At 40.2% G+C, this 23,364-nt stretch overlaps 1 protein-coding gene across 7 annotated transcripts in view; it reads left to right on the top strand.

The window, feature by feature from the left end:
• ERBIN (erbb2 interacting protein) overlaps positions 1 to 23,364 on the top strand; it is a 203,181-nt gene that overhangs the window by 165,686 nt on the left and 14,131 nt on the right. For 6 of the 7 annotated variants that reach the window (XM_059725128.1, XM_059725123.1, XM_059725126.1 and 3 more), the window contains 5 exons: positions 1,268 to 1,382; positions 3,774 to 3,957; positions 4,417 to 5,947; positions 20,427 to 20,570; positions 21,471 to 21,602. In XM_059725128.1, coding sequence (XP_059581111.1) covers positions 1,268 to 1,382; positions 3,774 to 3,957; positions 4,417 to 5,947; positions 20,427 to 20,570; positions 21,471 to 21,602 — 2,106 coding nt within the window. The remainder of the gene's footprint in view (positions 1 to 1,267; positions 1,383 to 3,773; positions 3,958 to 4,416; positions 5,948 to 20,426; positions 20,571 to 21,470; positions 21,603 to 23,364) is intronic. The other variant, XM_014594092.3, reaches the window with a different exon arrangement.

Here is a 23,364-nt window from a genome sequence, read left to right as displayed (position 1 = left end):
TTAGAAAATATCCACAGACCTAATATTAGAGAAACGTGTTGGTTGTTTAGCAATCACAGCAGCAACTGTCCAAAGCAGGTAGTATGCCAGTAACAGAAGGAGACAGCAGCTCCCAGAGGCTCAAACAGATGATGTATTAAATTCCTTATTTTCTATTGATTCTTGGAGCTTCAGTAGGTTTAGCTTAGTTCTGTCTGAATTGAGGCATTGAATTGTTGTATGCAAATAAGTTATCTAGTGTAGTATTAAAATCCAGGGGGAAAGGGGAATGTGATAAAGACAGCTGATAGACTGACTGTCCCAACTACATTGAAGTGCATTTCTGTTTTGGGTGCAGAGGGAGGGGGTGGGGCAGTAAATCATCAGTTACTCTCACAATAGGGTATTATCCTTCCTTGCTACACCCTGAGGAAATGTGGAACAGAGCTATTAGTTAGACTTTGTTAAGGAAAATGAGTTGCCCCTATAACTTCCAACAAAATCCTGCAGGTTAGATTTCCCAAACCCAAGGGGAAAAAAAATCCAAGTAAAAAACCATTCAGCCTGGAAATTTCTATCTGTGGTTTCTCCCTAGGATGAGAGATTTGTTTAGTTTTTGGGCTATTCCTTTTTATAGTGGCCTCACTATTTTATTTATGGATAAAGAACATTTTGTAGTCAATGCTAAAGCTCCCACTGACTTCAGTGTGATTTCACTCCTTGTCCTTGATAGTCTTGAATTTCTTCCACTTAAAAAAAGAACAGTGAGCAAAAAATCTGTAGTAGTTGGGAATCACGCCTTTGCCTCATATTCCCAAATCTTAAAGCAGTCCTTTAAAATCAACAAAATTGAAAGCATTTATTATTTAACATCCAGAGTGTTAACATACTACTGTAAAACTGAGAGTCATGTATCCTGACCAGTGGTGGAATGGGGGACAGACCCACTGGTATGGAAGATACCAGATTAATCAAGGTAGGTTCTTCCAGACTAGGGGAATTTGGGAGCAACTCTTGGGAATCTTTTCAGGGTAGGTCCACATGTGCCACTTCCTGAAATTAGCACTGCTACACGGTTCAAGTAACTAAATTCAGTTAATGTCAGCTAGAAATGAAATATCCAACTAACATGGGAGGCAAGCATTCAATACTATGATTTGTAATATCTGCTTTCCCTGGGCTTTCTGCAGGATGACCCATTATATAGCTGCACTTAACTTTCTTTCAACAAACCTCTTCAGAATACTGTATAAATTTGGGGTTCTTTTTGTTTCTGTTCTGTTTGCAGGAGTCGGAAGACCTTTCATCTGATGAAGAGATGAAAATAGCAGAAATGCGCCCACCATTGATAGAAACCTCTATTAACCAACCAAAAGTAGTAGCGCTTGCCAATAGCAAAAAAGGTAAGAATACAGAACAGACAAAAACAATCATACTGTTTTTATGGTTCTGCACATTTCTCTGTGACTAAAATGGTAGGTATCCATTTTTGTGAAATAAATTAAAATTAAACTACCTAAAGATGGAATTTAACAAAAGCATCTTTACCATCCAGTACAAAGAAGAAGGTAGATAAGTTCTTGTGACAAACAATGCAAGTATGGAAAAAAGCACTTCCTTATGCTAAAACTCACGTAAGAAGTCAGAGAGAAGGGCAAGTGGTCTTGCTGGCTGAATTTATATCCTTTTAATTCTTACTTTCAGCTCAATAAAAGCAGGCTTTTCTGCTGTTGAAGCTACTCATTTTGGAAAGACTTCGATACAGTTGCAAGCAAACCAAGCAGAGAAGTTTGCTTGTTCCAAGCAAATCCTACCCCAACATTGATTTTTTTGCTGTGGTGTTTCTCTTGTTTTTGTTTTAGTGCCAGTTACCTGAGTCCTTACCCCCCAGCCTTATCCTGGGGAGATGCTACTTCTCAAGCTTTTCATGCAGATTTGGTTTAGTAACTGCCTGCTTGCAGATGTTAACAAAACAAAACAAAATCCCACATAAACCAAAAATGGCACTTTACACTCCATGTGCTCCCACACTGAGCCCAGTGCATCACGTTAGATGGACCTAGCTTGCATCCAGTGTCTGTATAGATCAGGCGCTTTAGTGGGGCTTTTTTGGTGCTTTTATCTAATTAGCTAATTGACTCGGCTTTAGATGAAAGCACCAAAAAGCCCCACTCAAACACCTGATCTATACAGATGCTCCGGAGCCGGGTTGAAGTAATGCTCTGCTTTTTCCAGTAAAGCACAGGGTTTTCCAGTAAAGCACAGTAAAGCGTAATAAAGCAAGCAGCTGTTGTTTCCAAAGCCACTTTGTTCACTCTTTTCCTTTCAAAAGGAAATTTCAGGTTTTGAAAGTCAAATCTGGTTCTCTGGATGATGATTTTTCTAGCAAGGGTAACCATTTTGGAATGGCAGACCCAGATTTTGGGGACACTAAATATGAAAGGTAGGAAAAAGGAAAGGCAGCTCTTTCTGTTCTTGACATTCTCCAATACCTATCAAGTTCATTTCCTTTTAGATACAAAGCATTTTGGATACTCTTTGTAAAGAGATGAGGTGCTCAGGACCATAGAGGGATAGTGGCATGGCTTCGTCTTGCTCTGGATCCACATGTGAAAGAATGTGGAAAGGAAAGAGGAGCTTGATAATTAACTATTATATTCTTAAAGGCTCTGATGGCTGGGTGATGCACTGAGCTAAAAGTGCTTGCTCGTGGGCAAACTCTCTGTTTTTTCATCCAAAGATCTGAACAACAGCTTGACAAATTTCCTTTTGTTACCCAAATTAACCACTTGAAGCCACACTTTCAGTGTAGTATAAGATAGTGTATTTATACTTGCCTACACCTGATTTATGTATGCAGGACTTCTTTTTATGTGTACATGGACGTGGCTCCTTTGCCCCATGCATGCAAATCATGTTTTTTACACAATCATTAGAAGCCTGTATGCAGACGTTATGCAAGAACAAGCATGTGCAAGGTGTATATAACTTAAATTTGGCCCTGCATAGTTTTGAAGGCACTAGAAAAGTATTGGTTTACAATTAGGCATAAAACCATTGTTCCTCTTTTGTTGCTATATTTAGAAAATTTGTTCAGCAGAACTTGAATGTATCTGGAGCACATCCCAGTAGTTTCCAAAGATTCTTATTTTTCCAAAAAATTTTTTTAGCAGTTTAGCATCTATATAATGTTAGAAAACATCAATTTTGTGTCTTTCCAAATTGCAGTTTCATGTTATATGAAGCTGAAAAAAGCTAATGAGGCTTGAGTAGTACATGCAGTTGATTCATTCTATAAAAATAGAAACTTAACTTGATAGATGTTTCTTGCAAAATATTTTATAATGTAGGATTGATGCATGACCAATAAACCCAGAAAACAGTAGCAAGCTACATTTTAGTGTTAGACAAGTGCTGCATAGACTTACCCAGTTTTTCTTTAAAAAATGGGAGCCATTGCCAAAAATACATTCCTGTAAGTTATACAAACCAAAATGAACTTTGCAGAGGAACTTCATATGGTAGCTACAAGCCTGTTTAAGAGAGTATGAAGACATTAGACTTTTTTTGGTGAGAGCATTATACTGTACAAGAATACTTGGTGATTTTTAAGCAGACGAGGTTCTTTGGATGTAGGTGTGGTATCTTTTATTAGACCAACTAAATAGTTGGAAAACCTGCTCTTTGCAAGCTTTCAGGTACAAACATCCTCCTTCAGGAATAGGGAGAGTCTGTCTGGTGATTTTTAAAGAAGTTCAATATGTGCATAACTAAACAAAAACATTTTATTTTAGATGACTCTAAAGATGCAGATTCCTTATCAGATGAAGCCACCCAGAACAGCAATCAGAATAACAGCAACTGTTCTTCTCCTTCTCGAATGTCAGATTCAGTTTCTCTAAATACGGACAGTAGCCAAGACACTTCACTGTGTTCTCCAGAAAAAGTAACACACACTGCTGTAATTTCCAAAGTCAGGTTTGTAAAACAGTGTATAGTACTAAACAGATATTTGAAGAGATATAACAAGGAAACTTTTTGCTTGAATTTTGGGATAAAATTGTTGTTATTGACCAGTCTGGATCTTTTATTTTCATTGATTAAATAATTTAAGATACTTTCATGTTTCAAAAACTAATAAAATGGGACTCCTGAAATGTATCACAAAAGAACTTGGATTATCTTATATATTTTAAAGTAAATTTTAATATGCAAGAAACAGCTTCTGTGGTGTTAATATTAAGGAACAATAATTGGATCCTTTGAACTTCTATTTTTCTAATATATCTACAGAATACTTTCATGATGCCATTTAAGAACCTCCTATTTATGTTCACCATGATGCACAAGATCTCTGAAGCAAATTTTTATAAAATGGGTTAATGCTCTTGATACTTTTTTCAAAATGCTTTTTCTTTTTTTTCTTTCTTTTTTTAGGCAAGAAGATGAAAATTTGAATAACCTTTTGCAAAATGGAGGTGAATTAAGCATTCTAGCAGAAGAAAAAATCAGTGTACAAGAGAAGATTATAAATATGACTGAATATGATTTAAGTATTGAAGAGAGATTAGTTCTAATAGAAAAAGGTGTTGATCTAAACACAGCCACTGAGGAATCTCACAAGCTAGACCAAATAAATATGAATATCAATAAATCGTCTAGTGAAGATACAGTGCAACTGCATGCTGTGGAAAGAGTAAAACCACAGGAAACAGTGTCAGTAAAGGGCTTTTTAAACAATAACATGAAAGAAAAAACTGAGTTCTTGGAAAATGGAAATAAATATCCTGTGAATAAGGTGAACGGACATTCTGAGGAAGCATCACAGCCTCTAGGGCAGGATGAATTTAAAAGAAGCACTACAGTTGATACTGATCCTTCTACTGAGATACCTCTTTCAAAGAGCACTGAAGATCTGTCTCCACAGCGAAGTGGCCAAGTGGTAAAATCTCACAGCATCACCAATATGGACACTGGTGCTCTAAAAATATGTGATATTGTTAATAACAGTGAATCCCAGCAGCCAAACTCAGTGATAAAATCGGCATCTGCTAGCACAGATGGCAAAAATATAGTCCGAAGCAAGTCTGCCACTCTTCTTTACGACCAGCCTTTGCAGATATTTCCAGGATCATCGTCGTCATCTGATTTAGTTTCTTGTACAAAAACTGTGTTCAAGTTTGATTCAAATCACAATCCTGAAGGTGCTAATGTAGTTAGAGGACCAGTGGCAAGTGGCGCGCAGATGTTCAGTGTGCCTCAGTATAACATCCAGTATAGTAGCAGTGCAACAGCCAAAGATACCTTGTGGCCCCAAAAACAAAATACTCAAGTAGAACAAGGCAGCTTACCTCCTCAACGTCTCCCTAGGTCAGACAGCACAGAAACCTCTAATTACATAAAACATTCTGCCAACATGAATTTCTCCAATCATAATAATGTTCGAGCCAGTGCTGCATATAACATTCATCAAAGGCATATGGGTGGAAGGCATATAGAAATGTGGGCCATTCCCCCAGGTGATAGACTTCTTCCAGGAGCATCCAGAAATACTCTTCAGAGACAAAGCAGTGTATCCTCCTCAGCTTCTGTGAACGTGGGTGAAACTGGACCCCCAAGACGTAACCAGATTCCTGAAGGGGACTACTTAACCTATAGAGATTTGCATTCAATAGGAAGAGCTCCAACAATGCTGTCTGGTCAACAGAGGCCTCTTTCTGCAAGAACCTATAGCATTGATGGTCCAAATGTATCCAGGCCTCAAAGTGCTCGCCCTTCAGTGACTGAAATACCAGAGAGAACTATGTCAGTTAGTGACTTCAATTATTCAAGGACTAGTCCCTCAAAAAGATCAAACCCAAGGGTTAATTCTGAACATTCGTTATTAGATCCTCCAGGAAAAAGTAAAGTCCCTCATGATTGGAGGGAACAGGTGCTGCGACACATTGAGGCTAAAAAGCTAGAAAAGGTAAACCTCTAATTCTTTTCTTTTCATTTTTCTGTCATCCTGTATCATGAAAATAAGCTGTACAACCTGTATTTTGAATTCTTATTTTCACTTTGCAATTAATACTTGCTCAGAAGCTTCCTAAAAGGGACACTTTTCCCAAAAAATATAGGTAATTATGAATTTAAATATGCTGAACATCTGAGAAAAATAATTCAATAACTGATTTATTAGCCCATTTTTTGCAAACAAAGGAAAACAGACCCTTTGTTTTCACAGCTTCCACCAAGCCAGAATGCAGACAGCTCTAAGTGACTTGAGTTACTTGATTTTTATTGACGTGTGATTATTTAAAGATTCATATTTAGTAAAGTATTCCCCTCATGCTGCTTTCTATTTTCCTCGTGCTTTGGGAGATTTTTTTTTTCCATCAAAAATAATACTATATGGGATAACTGAAAAGTTAAAGCTTGTGCAGTGTCAGACACGCATGAGCCCCAAAGACATAAGGCGTTTATACACGTGCTCTGTATGGAGGGTGGAGGTGCACTTTAATTAGAGCGGCTCCAAGAGCTTCTCTAATTAAAGTGCCCAGAGCGTCTTGTGTATCAGCTTCCCTGCACTGAAAAATGGCGGGGATGCTAATATATAAGATGCTGGAGTCTGCTGGAGCACGGTAATTATCATGCTCCAGCAGACTCGATTAATAAAGTCTGCTCCAACACGCTGTAATTACAGCTCATTGGACCAGCCTCGCTCCATGTATATAGGCACCCATAGATAGTGGATACTGATCTAAACTCCAGTTTTGGAACTGAAGGAACACTTGTTAACTTGAGACTAGAGCATTTAGCTCTCTTGTTCATTAAGTCCCTGCAGATGTTACTTTGTTTAACTACCAGTTATGAAGGGATTCTTAATATGCATGGAACTGCTTTTTGGTTGCTTTCTGTACAAAATAGAAACAAGTTGATTGCCATGTTGACTGGTTACATATCATCAACAGATTTTAAGTGAGTGCAGAGTAAGGTCATCTTCCATGTTACCCAGTATGTAGCCCTCTTGGGTAGAAGTTTTGGGCTCAAGACAGAATGTCATTGCCTTGTTGCAAGTGCACATTTCTTGTCCCTGAAAATATACTTGCGGGGGGGCACTGCCAGCCAGAGGTATCATTCTGTTTTTATATAGACGGGGTCTGCTGGGTAATGATCATTATGTTTTGAGATAACATCAAAACTGCAACTCTAGTTCCCACGACCAAGAAGCTTAATTTTTGTGATTCCCTACTTGCAGGATTAAGTGTAGATTATGGTTATATACTTTATCTGGGAAAGTGTCTGAGGTCTGACATCACATAGATTTTAAGGATCTTACAACAGTGAAGGGATGGGGAGGAATGTTCTAGAAACTAAGGACCATTGCCACATATTGCTCTAACTGTAATATACACTTTTTATTTTGTCTTCTGTACATACATTATACCAAGGGTGGACAAAATGCAATCCGTGGGCTGGATGCAGCCTGCCAGGCCATTCTATCTGGCCCGCGGGGACCCTAAAAAATTTAGAAAATGAATAGGTTTATCTGCCCCTAGCTGCCAGTCATGCAGTCCTCAATGGCTTGCCGAAACTAAGTAAAGTGGCCCTCCACCCTAAATAATTGCCTGCCCCTGCATTAAACAAAAGGAACAAACCTAACTCTTCCTGAGGAAAACAGTACATTGCATTTGCAATATGTTACCTATGTGATTTACTTCTTGGGAATAGTTTTAACAGAGTGAGTTGCATTTGAAAACTGTTAAGCACTGTTTAAAATACTGAAAGGCACTCAGATGCTCTGATTTTAAGGATGTACAATAACAGTATAAGAGCTGCCATACTGGGTCAGACCAGAGGTTCATGTAGCCTTGGGGTTCTCAACCTTTTTCTTCCTGAGGGTCCCCACCCCGGCATGCATGGTCCTGGGTGCAGCAAACAGGACTTGGTGGGGGGCAGCCCTGGGTCCCCACTTACCTGAGCAGCAGCACGGAGCCTCACCCACCTGACCACAACATTGGCTACAAGATGGAGGCTGTGGGATGGAGCGGCGTGGGCCCACCCCTGCCGCTGCCCTGCCCCACCTCTTCCTTGGCACTTGCCTCTGCCCCAGGAAGTTCAGATGGCTCCTCCCCAAGCCAGGCAGATCCTCTGAAAACTGCTTGCAGACCCCGAGTTGAGAACCACTGATCTAGCCCACCATTCTGTACCTGATAGTGGCATAGAGTGGATGCCAAGGGGAAGAGTATTTATGCAGGGCCTGCCTAAACTGTCCCTTGCCCCTCTATTTGTTGGGTATGTGCATCTAAGGTTATTGTTTCCTACATGTATTTGCCACTTGCCCATTCACTCAGATATACAACACCTTTTGCAGTTCTTAACAGTTAAGTTTGGTTTTTAACATGCTGGATAACAGGGTGGCATCCAAGTTTAGCCATCTATTTACCCCCCCTTTCCAAATCATTTATGAATATGAATCTATGTAGAAGAGAAGCTTGCTATCCCTTTCATGTGCGTCTCATCCCTTTTCTCAGCATGTTAAAGCAACACCTTAGATTGTTTTTCTCTCATTAGAATGGTATGGCACAATTCTTCTTGGATCCTTCATTCTTATGCTTTCTTCCCACCAGTCTGTTGTAGCTCATGGTAGAATGCTTTTGTTTATTTTTCTATAAAATTTAAGAGTCTCTCTTTCTCTTCTTTTTTAAAAATAATGCCTTTATAAATTTCTAGGATGTTTTTTATTCAGTAATCTGACATCTTTTGTGTGTGCATATGGAGTGAGAGAAAGTGAATGCTTTTATCAATATTTATTTTTCTATCTTTTGGGACCTGCCAGACTTCTCAAACCTTCGCTATAAATTCAAAAGCCATGGATAGGCCTCTGTGAAAAACTTAGCAAGTGGGCTTGGGGGAATGTGAAAATCCAGTTATTTGCTGGATGTTTCTGCCTCCTCCTTTATTTAAGGCATTCAGCACGTGACAAAGTTCAGAACCTTGGGTTTTTTTAAGTTTTTTTTTTTTTTTTTCCTCAGCCCATTTTTAAAGTATGGAGGTGCCAAAATTGGGGTTTGATGGTTTCAGGTGTATTTTTGTTTAGAAATTAGAATTCGTTTTAATTTTGCTTGAAGTCATTCCATAAGCCAGGCCTCTTAGGTGTTTAGAAACTTCCTAAGTTAGTTTAGATCTCACCTGCAGGTATACACTAACAAACATCCCACAAGAAACAAATTTGCACAGATTTTTCTGAATCTCTGATTGATTTAAATGAAAAAATTATCATTAAGTATGTTTAAATTGGAGACAGAAATTACATACACTCTGGTACAGTATAAGTGATCAGAAACTGGTTTAAACCTATAACACAACAAAAGCTCAGTGCACATAAACTGCTTTCAGAGGCTGCGGACAGACATTCAAGAAGCCTGAGCCTGAATTGGTTCAATCTTTGCAGGTTAGTCTAACCTGCAGAGAGTGAATCAGTTTACAAGTGGATAGACATTCCCTTTTGTTCAGGAAAGGCAGGCACATACCGGCAGTGGCTCAAGCCACAAGCCAGGGGGCACTAGAGCAGCCCTCCCTTCCACAGCAAAGCTGAGGTGAGGAGGTGGGGCATGGCGAGGCCCCAGCAGGCCCACCCCCAGCAGCTCCCTGACAGCGGGAACAATCCCAGCACACAAGGCTGCCAAGTCCCAGAAGGGAAATCTTCCCCCTCCTCCCTCTCCCCCACTGCTGCGGGGCCAGGAAGGGGGCCCTGTTTGGTGCTGCAGGGACTCTTCACCCTCCTCCTCCCCCCTGCCCCTTCCCTTGTGGTGGGGTAGGGAGGGGGGCTCTGTGAGGCTTCCAGGCTCCAGAGGGGAACTCTTCCCCCTGCTTCTCCCCCATTGCTGTGGGCTGGGGAGGTTGGAGGTGGGGCTCTATGGGATGCTGCCCAGCCCCAGAGAAGGACTCTTCCCCCTTCACTCCTTTCCCCCTTTCCCAGAGCAGGGGGAGACTCTGTTCCATGCTGAGGTGAACTCTTCCCCCTTCTCATCCTCCCCCCAGAGGGGCAGTGGGAGTGTGGAGCTCAGCTGGGCAAAGTGTGGGGGTGTAGAGACCCCCACACACTCCCTCCCCGCCATGGCGTGCAGCCCTGCTGCCTGGCAGCAACAGCAGGCAGCGAGGTCAGAGCGCTCATGCCTGGCACAAGTGCAGCTCTGGCCAGCGCTGTGCAAATTGAGGGAGCAGAGCCTGCCTCATTGCCAGGGATCTGGTCCCCATCGCCAGTGATCTGGTCCCTGCACTGAAGCCTGCTGCCTCCCCCATTCCCTGCTGCGCAGGTCCCTGCCCTCTGCTGGGAGTGGAGGGAGCCCCGCTCCCTGCTTCCACGCAGAGTCCAGCATGGGGCTTCCCTGCTGCAAGTATGGAGCTGTAGGCACAGTGTAGAGCCCCTGCAATAGAGGCAGCCAGCACTGTGCTGGAGGTGAGGAGTGCAGCCCTGCACAGCCTGCCTGGATGCTTCTATCCCCAGGACTCCATACTGCACCCCTGCAGCTTCACACTCACAAAGGGGAAGCCCCAGGCTGATACCAGATGCAGTGGGGGAAGGGGGAAAGGAGGGAAGAATTAAACTCTTCCCTGCCCCCTTTGCCTTAGGCTGGTGTCTCTGCTAGGGCAGGTCCCTGTTTGGGTTAGAGCAGAGGGGCAAGGTTCACCCTGTGGCTGGAGCAGAGAGCCTCACTCAGCCCAGAAAGCATGCCTGGATGTTGGGGGAGTCTGGTTTAACTTAAACCAGGAAGGGGTCTGGTCTGGGACAATCATTGCATAAACCAGTTTGAGCCAAATCAGTTAAGTCTGATACTATATTCAGCCAGGTTTATCTCAAACCAGTTTCGGCCATTTTTAAACTGATTTATGCACACTGAATATCTGTTCTGTTACAGATTTAAATCAGGTTCTGATCACTTAAACTGGTTTATGTGTAATGTCTGTCCCTAGCCAAAATGGCCAAAACCAGGTTAAGATAAACCTGGATGGATGTAGTATCAAACTTAACTGATTTAGGTTAATTCAGTTGATTGAACTTTTGCCCCAGTTCCCCTCCATGTTCAAGTTACCTCACAGTCCCCTAGCATGCCAGGATGCTTTTCACTTTCCATGCAAACCTTGGTCCAAGCTGTCTGCTCCAGCCATGCAAGGAGGCGTGCTCCAGGGCCCCTTGGCTTCTGGCCTGAGCCACTGCAGATATGTGGCTGCATTTCAGGAATCAAAAGTGAATGTCTGTTCACTTACCAGTTCAGTGTAGGTAATTTTAGATTGACCTGTGAAGATTGAGTCAATTCAGTCTTGGGCTTTTTGACTCTCCATATTTAGCCTTGTTACATGTTTTCATGAATTCTGTAGGGTTCCTTCTCAAACTTGCATAGTCCAGTAGTTCAAAACTTCCAGTTATCAGAACAAAGTTTAAACATTTTTTGATCAAAGACTGATTTTGTGATGCTGTGAATAGTGGTGGCTAATTCATAGTTTGTCTAGTGACTGATTATTTTTGCCTGGTGATATAAAGGGGAAAGCATTTTCAGGTATTTAGTTTGTATAGTAAGGGGTTGGAAAAAAACCCCAGTGGCCAGCAGGTGAAACATATATGATGGACTCCATCTAAGCAACCAGACTTTTGCAAGATATAATATGGTGTATGCTCTAACCATATTTGAGTACCCTGAAAATGTCACACAGAAACCAAGTAAGATTGGTTCTTAAAACTTTTTAGAGGGTAGAACTTCTCAACAGAAAGACTTGGAATATTCAGTACAAGTAGGTTGGTTGTCCATTATGCCACAATTTGTTTTACTGTTGGTGCAAACAAAAGGTTCCCTTATAATGTAGAGCTGCTCTCTAGTGGTCACACGTGTATATGAGCTTCCAAAAGGTATTTGACTCTTAGCCTTTTGTTGCTGTTGTTATTTGTAGCTCCTTGTACAGGTTAAGCTTTATTCCATTTAAAAACCTTTACTCTTTTTGCTAGCTTTTAAATTTATAGATTATTAAATGGACTTCACAGTATGCCAGTGTGGTGTTCTATTTTACTTTTGGAAGGTCCCATTATAAGAATTTGTTGAAGTATCGACTTGATATCAAGTCCATATACTTTGGCATAGTAGAGAGTGAGCTTCCATCTATCAACTAAAATGATGATTAATACCTGCAGTAGACATGGTACAAATACCCTTGGTTATACACTGACTAGAGAAAAACAATGTTGTGTCCTTACTCTTTATTTTCCTTGCATGGCATTTTTTTGTGTGGATCTCTTGGGAACTCATGAGGTATATGTCTTGCCTTCAGTTCCAATGTCATCTGAAATTAAATGTCTTGCTTTATATGTGTCCCTGTCTTTAGACCCTTTACATGCATCTTATTACTAGTATGTCCACTGGAAATAGTTTATTCTTTGACCTTGGATAGCACCTTCCTAAATAAAAAATATTCTACGAGCTTCCATAGAATCTCAATTTTGGACTTAGTCTTGAATAATTAACAATAGTAATTTATGTTCACATCATAAAAGAACCACTTTCCACATATTACGTATAAAAAAGACCAAAACTTTCAAACATGGACTCATAAAGTTAGTTTCTTAAATCTTCTTTAAGAAAAAAAAAGTGTTCAGCACCTTTTGCTAATTAGGTTGGTAATAAGGTTTGATTTAGGTGCTTCAGTATGGATTTAGAAATTTGATTTTAGGAATATAGGGCTGGAAGTTGGTACTAAATGTGGTTTCTTTGTAAAAATAATTTGCATCCATATAGCACCTGTGTGTTTCCACTTATGAAGGCTGTTTATACACTTCAAGAAAGGTGACATCAGAAGTTCTATTTGTGCACAAAATTAGACACAGGTCTAAATTTTTGGAGGATCAAGGCCTGAGGTATTTTCTGACAACTCTTTGATATATGGTAATCCCATCCCCCATGGTATTGTGTAGCTTTCAGCCAGACATTTTGAATTTTAAAATATAGTCATAGTTCTCTGTTTCTTTATATCTGTTTGCACAGGCGACTGAAACACTTATTTGTTAAAATCTTTTTAAAATGTCACTTAATTTGAGGGTTCACAATACATGATTCTTACTTTGCAGAGTCACATGACCTGATCCTACAAACATTTACATGCAACTTAATTTTACTCATCTGCATAATCACAGTAATTATAGTACATGTACTCACATGATTAAAGATAAGCACATATGTGTTTGCAACAGCAGCCATGAAAACTGTACAATTTTTACTCATGTTGTTACCATTTTCCTTCTTTGACAAGATAATCTCCTGAAAAATGCTTAGTAAGAATTACACAATGTGAAATGATACACACCTAAACTTAAATCTTCTGCTTCTAAATTTCAAAGTAAATTACAAATGACTAATTTTTTTTCAAAAATTGTGGAATGGTAGGGTTGGGAGTGGACCACAGGGAACCTTGTATATATTAAATAGAGTCATAAGGATTTGTGAAGTCCCCTGTCCAGTTGACAGTCATTTTTCAACAGTAAAGTACTTAATAAACTTTGGGATATACTAATTTTAAAATATTCCAGAATAAATTGGTTGTGATGTTCTGATACTTATAAGCTTGACACAATCCTTGTCCTTTCTCTTTTGTTCTTGTTTGTTTCTTTTCCATCCCCTTAATTCTATCTTCTCTCAAAAAGAGCCTCTTAAAATTAGTATGAACATGAGACTAGAGCATAAAATGACAAATTATGAGCCAGAGACTTAAATTTAGGGCATCATTGAAACTCGCAAGGTAGACTCTCATTCATATATAGATTAGTTCTGAATAGATTTCCAATCTGAATAAAGTGTTCAGTTTTTTTCTCCAGTGAAAATTAAACTTGGCAGTTTCCACATTTATGGCACATTTTCCTTTTTTCTCTTTTAAAGAAATGTTTTTATTATACCCATGTTACTTTTATATTGTGAGAGAGAGAATGCCTCAACTTTATTTTCCAACTATGAACACTTGTCAATGTATCATCAAATAATCTGCTATTATGATTTCTTAGGACTGATGCATACTTCCAATTACAATAGTACCAGAAAAGAAAAAAATACGATGCTGGTAATAATGATTTCTAATACAACCATAGCATACATAGAAGCTTATGTGCTAAAGCTGTATAAAAGCAAAGTCCTTGAACAAAAGAGATTGTAGTCTAAGTATAATACAACAGGAGACAAGGGGTGGATCTAGGCATATGGGAACATTTAAAAGAAGCCATGAACAATGTTAGCATGGCAGGCAAAGCTCTTACACACATCAGCTATCTACTAACTTCTTTGTAGGTATTAACAATGAAATCCTTTAACCCCCTCTCTGAAGATAAACGGACTCTAAATGGCTTAGATATGCTTATCTTCAGAGATTGCTGTAAAATGCTCTTTCAACATAATTTTCAATCTTAAAATAAGTGTAAATACTATGGCAGTAGGATTTCACCTACATTTTTATTCTTTCTTCACTTGCAACCCAGTTTGGACTAGTTAGGAGAATTTCAATCAAACTAGTTCTAGAAGGAAGAACACTAGTTCTGTGTTGGGTCTGAAACAATTTTCTTCTAATTCCAAAATATTAGAAATTAGATGACCCTTAACATTGCCCAATGACATAAACAGAGTTGAGAAAATGCTATCTACCTGAATCCAAATTGAACTCCACTAAATGCCTGACCATGAACCAGGAATTGCTCTATGGTTCAGAAAGCTGCCCTTTTCAAAATTTGTTTTTTCAAAATGCTTTTGCACTTCAAAGTGAAAGTTAAAATATGCACAATTGTATAATTTTCACTTCTGATATAAAATAACAGTAGAACAGAATGTTGTGTATATTAGCACATGAGTGGTGGAGGTGCGCTTGAATAATACTAACAGTGGATTAGATTAGCTAATAGCATAGATAAACATACATTTTAGCCACTTTAAAATGGGAGCAGGATATGCTGCTTGGCAATGCACATGAGCAGTTCCAGTATTACTTGCGTCTGCCTGGTGCTATAGTGATACAAGTGAATTAAACTGCCTCAGCTTTGAAATGACTTGAAGCAGTGTTAAAACTGTAAGTCTTGCTACATTTGTATCACTACAGAATCATCCATACCTAACAGTTGGATTGTAACAATTTATATCAGTATCCTTTGATAGTAATAAAGCTGTTACAGCTGCTTATACTATAGGACTAGTTCTGTTATCCCAAAATGACTGAATTATGGAAGTATAATTTCACAGACAGTAGTGCCATAGTTCCTTAGGACATTTAGGGATTAGGATAAAGAATATATGTGTTGATCATAATTAAAACATCTGTCTTTTATAAATAGTTCATCTCTCACATTTTTAATTTATTTCATTTTTAATTGAAATTAAAATAAATTTTTGACTTGCTTTTAAGGTGTTCTCTATTCATGCTTATGGAAGTATACCATCTGGGCCTCCAAGTTGTAGGGATCTTTAAGAGAAACCACTCCTATTGGCCCATATTTGGAGCCAAGGTTATAAAAAAAAAAAAAAAAAAAATTTAGTCCCCAAATCCCTGTGTTCTTTATTTCTGTGAAGTGTAGCAGATACCTTGGGGACATTTTCTTGCCTTGTTTCTGAGAGTTTCTTGTTGGCTCATGTAACCAGCCATTGTTTTAGATTAGGTAACCTTAAAATATTTATGCCTGTGACCTTGCACACTTTTTATTATGGCACCATCTCTAACCCCAATCTGGACTCAGTGGACAAAAATGAAAATATTCAGCAGCTATTTTTGTGGGTGCTATCTTTCATTGGACCAGTTGCAGGAAGTGACATAGATGAGCGTAGGAAGGCAATAAAGGGTCAGCCATAAAAATCCTCTTGCATTTTTCCTGGACTGTCGTGTCCCCCTCCCCAACGGTATGAAAACATGGTGATTTGGGAGTATGTTTCATAGTACTATCCCTGACATCAGAAGCCCATAAGCACTGTCATTGCTTTAGGGAAGGCATCTCTCCCTGGAATGTGCACGTGGACAGACATAGAGGGACCCACCCTGGGGTGGAGACCCCTCAGAACCAAAATCTCTGATTTGGAGTTGCTCCCTAGCTCTGTAACAGTTCTGTTGTTGTCTAGTTCAGGGGTTCTCAACCTTTTTCTTCCTGAACCCCTCCCCCTCCCCCCACACAGCATGCTATAAAAACTACATGGCCCACCTGAGCCACAACTGTTTTTCTGCATATTTAGTAGATTAATAGCTGTATTAAATTGATAATTATACAATTAAACTCACCCATAGTGCATAATATAAAAAGAAAAGGATAATAAAAATACAAAAAAGACTACAAGAGTCACTCCTATCTTATCTACTTCTGAGATATGGGAGATGACAGTAGGAACAGCATTTTTCTTCCCAGGGAAGGTTTCCAGCTAACATTTGTTCATGCATACTACTCATATCTAGATTAAGAAAATAGGGCATGTTTAAAAATCTGTTAGTTAACATGTTGTGAAGCTCGCATTAGACAAGCTTAACACTTTTTTTAAACACATATTGACGAGTCATGGTCAGGCTGCACTCCACCACGGGGTAAACAGTGATGAGGTTAAGAAACAGAGTGGAAAATCTAAACTCTGTTCCCAACTCTGTCACTGGGTTTCTACGTAAACTTGGGAAAGCTCCTTGAAAAGTTATGTGCCTCAGTTTCCCCTTTTAAAAAAAGACCTACTCCTTCACTTTTGTAAAGCAATTCTGGCTCTTCCAGGAAAGGTACTAATGCAAAGCACAGCCTGTGAAGAAAATTAAGAAAAAAAATGCTCACATGTGGATGGGATGAACTGTTTCTTCTTTTAAATTCCAAACCACATAAATGGGTGTTAAGATGAGTATGAGAGAGATGGGGAGATAGATATAGATATATAATCCCTTTAAAGTTTAACCTCTTTCATGCTTTGTATATAGGGGTAGACAGGGCAGGGCTGGGGGGACCCCAGTGGGGCTTTCCCTCCTTGAGGATTTGGGGGCATGGAAACTTTCACCCAAGCACTCTGCCAGGCCAGGCTGGGCAGGGGCACAGCACTCCCCAGTGTGTATGGCTCCTGTGCTGCTGTGGGTGTGCAATCTTTGCTCTGCTGTGCTCTGCTCTGCTCTGCTCTGCAAGCCCCCCTGGCTCTCAGCCTCTGCCCTAGTTGCCCCTGGGGCTGCAGCCACACCCACGCTTACCTGTGCGGGAGCCGGGACTCGGGCAGCCCCTGGGGGACAGTGGGTGGCGAGACACTGCTAGCCAGAGTCGCTACCAGGCAGGTGTGCTGGGGATTCTGCCATGTCAGTGATGCCTGCTCTCTGGTTTATTTTGGTGGGCCCCCTGAAACCTGCTCACAGTCCCCTCTACACCTGAATCATTGGTCTAGTTCTTGAATAGACATGGAAGTTCCTGGTAAAGGATGGAGCCTGTTGCATTTGCACCAGATGTGCAAGTCTTACTCTTGTAGAGAAAGGACAGAACACTGCCACTGATTCTGAAAGCACATTAATGTGTTACATGTTTCTGTTTAGAGGGTATGCATACCTATATTGCAATGCAGTATATATGTTGCATATATATAGGTAAGATTTCTTTCATCTGCCTGGTACCCGTAAGAAGCTTACTGAGCTGGCTCTTCCTTTCAGTCAAACATTCACTTAACCAAGACAGCTAATCAGCAACCTCTTCCTTTATTTAATCCAACTATTTAGTGTGTTCTTGATCTCTTGCTAGCGTTGTTGTTGTTGTTTTATTGGAGCTTGATATAGAAGAAGTAGGGTGAAATCATTTAGATAATTTGATGAATATTTGTCTTAACTATGATGATAGTATCTTCTGGGCTTGTTTTTATCTGTTGGGAGAGACAACATTGGTTGTCTACTACAATATTTCCTTAGTTTCCCATAATTGCATGACTACTACCTGGACTTCTGTTCACATAGTTCTACATTTTTTCATCACTTGGGTCTCATGTTGTCTTTGGAAAGACATGTTTTTACTTAATTAGAATTGATTCCTCCTTCTGGGGCATTGGAATGTTTGCCACGTTCCTGCAGGTGGATATATGCAGACATCTTTGAAAAAGACAAGTTACTTGGGGAAGAAGGGTATCTGGTTTTGCGTGTTGTCAGCATGTACATAACTCTTCCATTTTCCACTTTCCATCAGAATTGTACTCCCAAGTTTAGTAGAAGAAAGTGTCATATCTGAGGGCTACACAGTCTATTGTCCTTAGTCCAAAATGTTCTTTGCTGCTCCTTCTAAGAGTTTAGGACTGGCCATCTTAGATCAGATTACTCACTACTTCTGGTACATACTGGTCTAAAGAAGCTGAGAGCCCAGGAACTGGGGGTTGGCTGGGAAGGAGAACAGATGGTTCCTGTGACTCTGTGAGGGGCAAGAAGTACGGCAGAGAAAGAAAATGTCTTCAGGTTGTGGTATTAATTTATCAGGTGCCCTCGGTAGGAAGGCTGACTTAACTGACGCTGTACTGTTGTGTTCATAAGAGTCCAGGAGCTGGCAGTGAAAGAGCAGGAGATGACATTGCTACCTGGACCTAATAGAAGTAAAGAGAACCTATAAAATAGAGAAGCTGAGGGGCTATTTAGAGGAAGCTCAGAGAGGTAGACTAGTTTGAGAAGTAACAGACTTCAGGGGAGCTGGTAGTGCAATTAAGGAGGAAGAGTAACAAGACTAATGAGAGAGCACTCCTTTAAGAGGTAGAGTAGGAAGCAGTCTGAAGCCCTGAGGGACTGAGAAAGAACATCTGTAGATGGTATAATTTGAGGTCCCTTAGCCAGAACCCAGAGTTGGGGAGGCCTTTGTTTCCCTACTTTTTCCCAGCAGCATAGTTACTGGAGAGAGAGAATCTATGGCTGCAATTTTGAGAGGGTAAAGTACTGTTAGATATTTAGCTGAATGCTTGTATGAGTCGCCAGGCTTGTGATTTCCTCATCTGTCACCTGACAGATGGTTCCAATGACATATGTTATAGGTGACAGAAGAGGAAATTGAGGCAAACTTTTACCGCAAGTCTTTATAACTCAGGGAGGATGCCAGCAGGCCAAGGTGAGTGTTAACCGAAAAAACCTAGGTAGTCTTGAGCGAGTACAACTCTTTTAGAATTTTCCAGTGATTAGTGGCCCCAGACGGAGCATCCCACAGGTGTGAATATGTAGAAGAACTCCTGTTGACTTTTTTTGCTTATGGCTGTTGTAGTTTAAACAAGTCTAATCTGACCATATGGTCATACACAGCAAATTACCACAAAGTTAACAAGGGGCAGTATGTTAGCTGCTCTGTGGGAACTGCCCTATATATATGCTCTTGCCCTATGGATGAAAGCTGACCTGCATCAATTTTCTTCTGCTGTGTGCACCTGCGCCCTGAAAGGGTCAGTGTAGTCTACCTGGTGAGGTGCATTCAGAAAATTAGTACTCTGTGTGGTGAAGAAAAACAAGCAGTGAGTTCTCTTAAGACTTGTTGTTATAGTATTTCCATCCAATGATATTTTAACTTAAAGAAATTTTAAAGGAACAAGCAAAATTTCTTCTCTTTGACATTTTATAGCTTATCTTTAATGTTGTTAATGTAACTTTGTTTGCAGTAACATCATGCTGTGGCTTCTGTGTCAGTGTTGAAATAATAGGTCTAGTTCATTCTTAATTTGAATAATTTGGGGATTTTCTTCCATTTATTTTGGTGTCCCTGTTTTGCCCTTGTAACTATAAATATCTGTACTTGCAAGGTGATGATGTTCCTTCTGCTTTTCTTTTTGAAATCCTCGTCAGTGTTGCAGGGTGCTGTAGTTCAAAAACAATTGCCTCAAAATATTCTGAAACTTATGTTACCTGTTAGGTTTTCTGCAGTACTGGGAGATTGAATTCCATGGCCTAGGAGGTCCTTGTTAGTACTGTAAATACATCTTGGAGTGCATGTTAGACAGCGATAATATGTTCCTGTTCTGTTGGTAGGGTACAAAAAGCAAAAGAAAAAACCATAAAACTTCAATTGTTGGAGAAATTTTTATTTGTACTAAACATCATTGAAAATCGAAACAAAACAATGGCTCTGAAAGGCACCTTGGCTGCCAGGTTTTATTTTCCATCAACATATACACATCATATATTGTGCATACTTAATCTGACAGTTTAAATAAAGCAGCTTTGTTTTCCAGAGTACACATACATGTGAATGACTTTACATGTAATTTTGTGTGCGCACTATGTTAGGTTGCATGTTGATTTTAAATAAAGGTCAATTATGGTAAATAATGTCACTGAGTTGCACTCTGTACTTCACAGTGGCAATGTCAATTCTTTGTTTGCATGGTATTTATTTTTGCATGACATGGAATATGTGTTTGTATTAGTCTCTGTATAACATGTCTTGTGGTTTGTGCATGCTGCACTAATCTCTGTGTTAAATCTGTCCCCTCTTTATTCAGAGCATGCTGTCTAGGTCCTTTAATTCCAATTATGCTGCAGTTAGCAGCTTTCACTATGGCAGCTCTAGGGATCTGCATGGCAGCCAGGGTAGTGTTGCCTTGAGTGTTGCAGACGGAAGAGGTTCTGGTGTGCACATTGTCCGTGTGAGTACCTACTGTAGGATATTGCAATATGTAAAGGGGGAAAAAGGAGCCTTGAAGTTTGTTTTTAAATCAGTAGTTAAATAGTTTTGCCCTCTTGTATATGGAAAATATTGTCCTAACTATAAAGTACAGTAGTTACATTTTGTGTTGTGGGAGTTCACAAACACATGAACTGCCTTAAGTTCATATGTTTTATCCTGTTTACAAGTAGGCTTTTTCACTTACTATATTGCTAATGAAATTTTGTTTTCTAATTGGCTTTCTTAGGCAAATGATTGTCTCATTATATTTTCTTGTTTGCCCTTCTCCTTAGCTAAAACAATAAATCATGATCCTTTGTTTCTGATTCTGATCCAGCTTTACAGAGATTTGAGAAGGGGTAAAATAACTAAATATAGTTATGCTGTTTGTTTGGGTTTTTTTAAATTCTGGTTTAGCATGTCATTTTTAAAGATGTTTAAAGGCATCTAAGCAAATTAAATTTTTATGTTGGCCAGTAAGAAAAACAGGAAATAAATCCTCAACTCTGAGTGGTCTGAATAATGGTATGTTTCCTTAATCTAGCAGAAAAATCAAACAGACTTGCCTTAATCTGACTAATACTTGAAAGTCAGCCATGAAAATTTGTTGGCTTTTCTCATGAATCTACCTCTGTTGTTTTTAGGCCAAAGAATTTCAGCAGTTTCAGTCTTAAAAATTGGGGTTAAAAGTCATGAGCATGGTAGGGTAGGATTTAAATTCTCTGCGTAAATTCAAATGATGATATACTTAGCGTCTCTACAAGAAAAACATATGAAAATAAAAGGATTCAGAAGTTTATTCTAATCTTTTTAAGGACTTTTTTTAGTCATCTTGTTAATTTGAAAAAATACTTGCTTACTTTTTCTATCCTATTTAAAGCATCCCCAGGCATCAACTCCAGGAGAGCAAGGCCAAGATGAAGTATTCATTTCAGGACAGCCGGCCTATTCATCTGCCACACTTAGTCTCAAAGATGTTCCACCAGACAGCATGAAGAAAGTAGCTATACAGGTAATAAACTACATGAAAACCTATGTCCTTTGTGAAACAAATAGTACAGTTTGAAATTGGTCAGCTGTTTTTAAACGAAAAGCAGGATTTGGTTTTCACTCAAGTGTTCCTGGTGAAATGATAAATAATATGGCAATCACAGCAGTGGAGAAATAGAGTTGTCAGGAGAGTTTTGATTTGGAACTTGGTGACAGAAGTTAAAGGCAAAGCTTTAATAAGCAGAGATCTTGCTGCAAAGGAGGTTGTGTTGCACATGGGCTTCTGAATATGTCACGCAGTCTTAGAGCAACAAATAAATGTAATCTTTTAAAAATATGTCAGCACTTAAGTTGTGGCAAAAATTGGGCCAGGTCTGTATAGTAAACTTACTGAGCGCCCATACACAAGCGTGGAGGCTGCTCCAGCATGCTGGAATTCCAGTGCATTGGAGCAGACTCAATTAATCGCAGCAATTACCGTGCTCCAGCAGCCTCCTGAGTCTCGTGTATCAGCATCCCCGCACTTAAAAATGGTGGTAGGGGCATTTGAACTAAAGCTCGTTCAAAGGTCAAGTGTGCCTGCCACCATTTTTAAGTGCAGGGATGCTGATACACAAGATGTGGCAGCGCTTTAATTAGAGCAGCTCTCGGAGCTGCTCTAATTAAAGTGCCACCCCACCCCCAGAGCATGTGTAAAAGTGCCCACTGTGCCTGGAAATATCATCCCCAAGTACTGTGTGCATTGCTTCACACTGGCTGCCTCCAAAATCAGAAATAGTGTAGCTACATTTGTACAGTGTTGTAGGCAGGCTGATTATTTTGCCCTACTTGCACTACTTTTAGTTTAGAAAGTAGCCCAACTGAAACAGTGTGGCATATTTTAGAGTGGGGTTTTCAACCTTTTTTAATAAGTGTACCCCTGGTGGCCCCCTTCTTAAGTGTACCCCTGTGGGGGTGGCAAGCAGCCAGGTGCAGGGGGGCAAGCAGCCAGACAAGGAGCCATGGGGGCGGGGGGAGAGAGGTGGCGAGCAGTGGGGCCATGGCGAGCAGCGACAGTGCAGTGTCTGTCTGGCCCTGCTCTTGCCCTGCCCTGGCCCTGCTCCTGTGAGACAGCAGTATCAGGGTGGCAGCGCTCTGTCCCCACCTGTCCCCACATACCCCCTGGGACCTTTCAGAGTGGCCCAGGAGCATGCATACCCCCAGTTGACAACCCCTGCCTTAGAGCACTCCAGCCAGGCACCACAGACATGGTCATACTAATCTAGTTTCATCTCTAAGGGCCTGGACATGCAACACATTTACAAGTTTAATTTACATTTTTTGTATACAAATGTAAACTGCACTGGGAACTAAAATGGACAGATGAGCAATTATTCCAGGGTAGCTGCTTGCAGTAAGTGCTTCTGCAGTACTTCACACCTGGTAGTGGAGGAGCAGGTAATCCCTGTTTGCCTTGAGTAAATGGTTATCTGATGATATTCTTTTTCCCTTGGGTAATTCTACACCAGATTCCAGTAGACAGTGCTAATGCAAGTGTAAATGTCTGTGTGTCTTCCTTGTTTGTGCTGGTGTAAAGGCTGATTACACCAGTGGATATCCTAGAGGCACAAAACAGACCTTGTAACAGATTGAGGTGGCTTCAATTACCTGTAGTGCTTTTCTTATTCTGAGCTGCCTCAAGGATGAAAAGAAACTCCTCTATGGTTTAGACTGTAAGTGTCATACTGGGTCAGACCAATGGTCCAATAAATGCTTTAGAGTGACAACATATGAACAGGGTATAT

The sequence above is a fragment of the Alligator mississippiensis genome, chromosome 3 (assembly GCF_030867095.1).
Source record: "Alligator mississippiensis isolate rAllMis1 chromosome 3, rAllMis1, whole genome shotgun sequence".
NCBI lineage: Eukaryota > Metazoa > Chordata > Crocodylia > Alligatoridae > Alligator > Alligator mississippiensis.
This window is presented reverse-complemented; position numbering and strand designations above follow the sequence as displayed.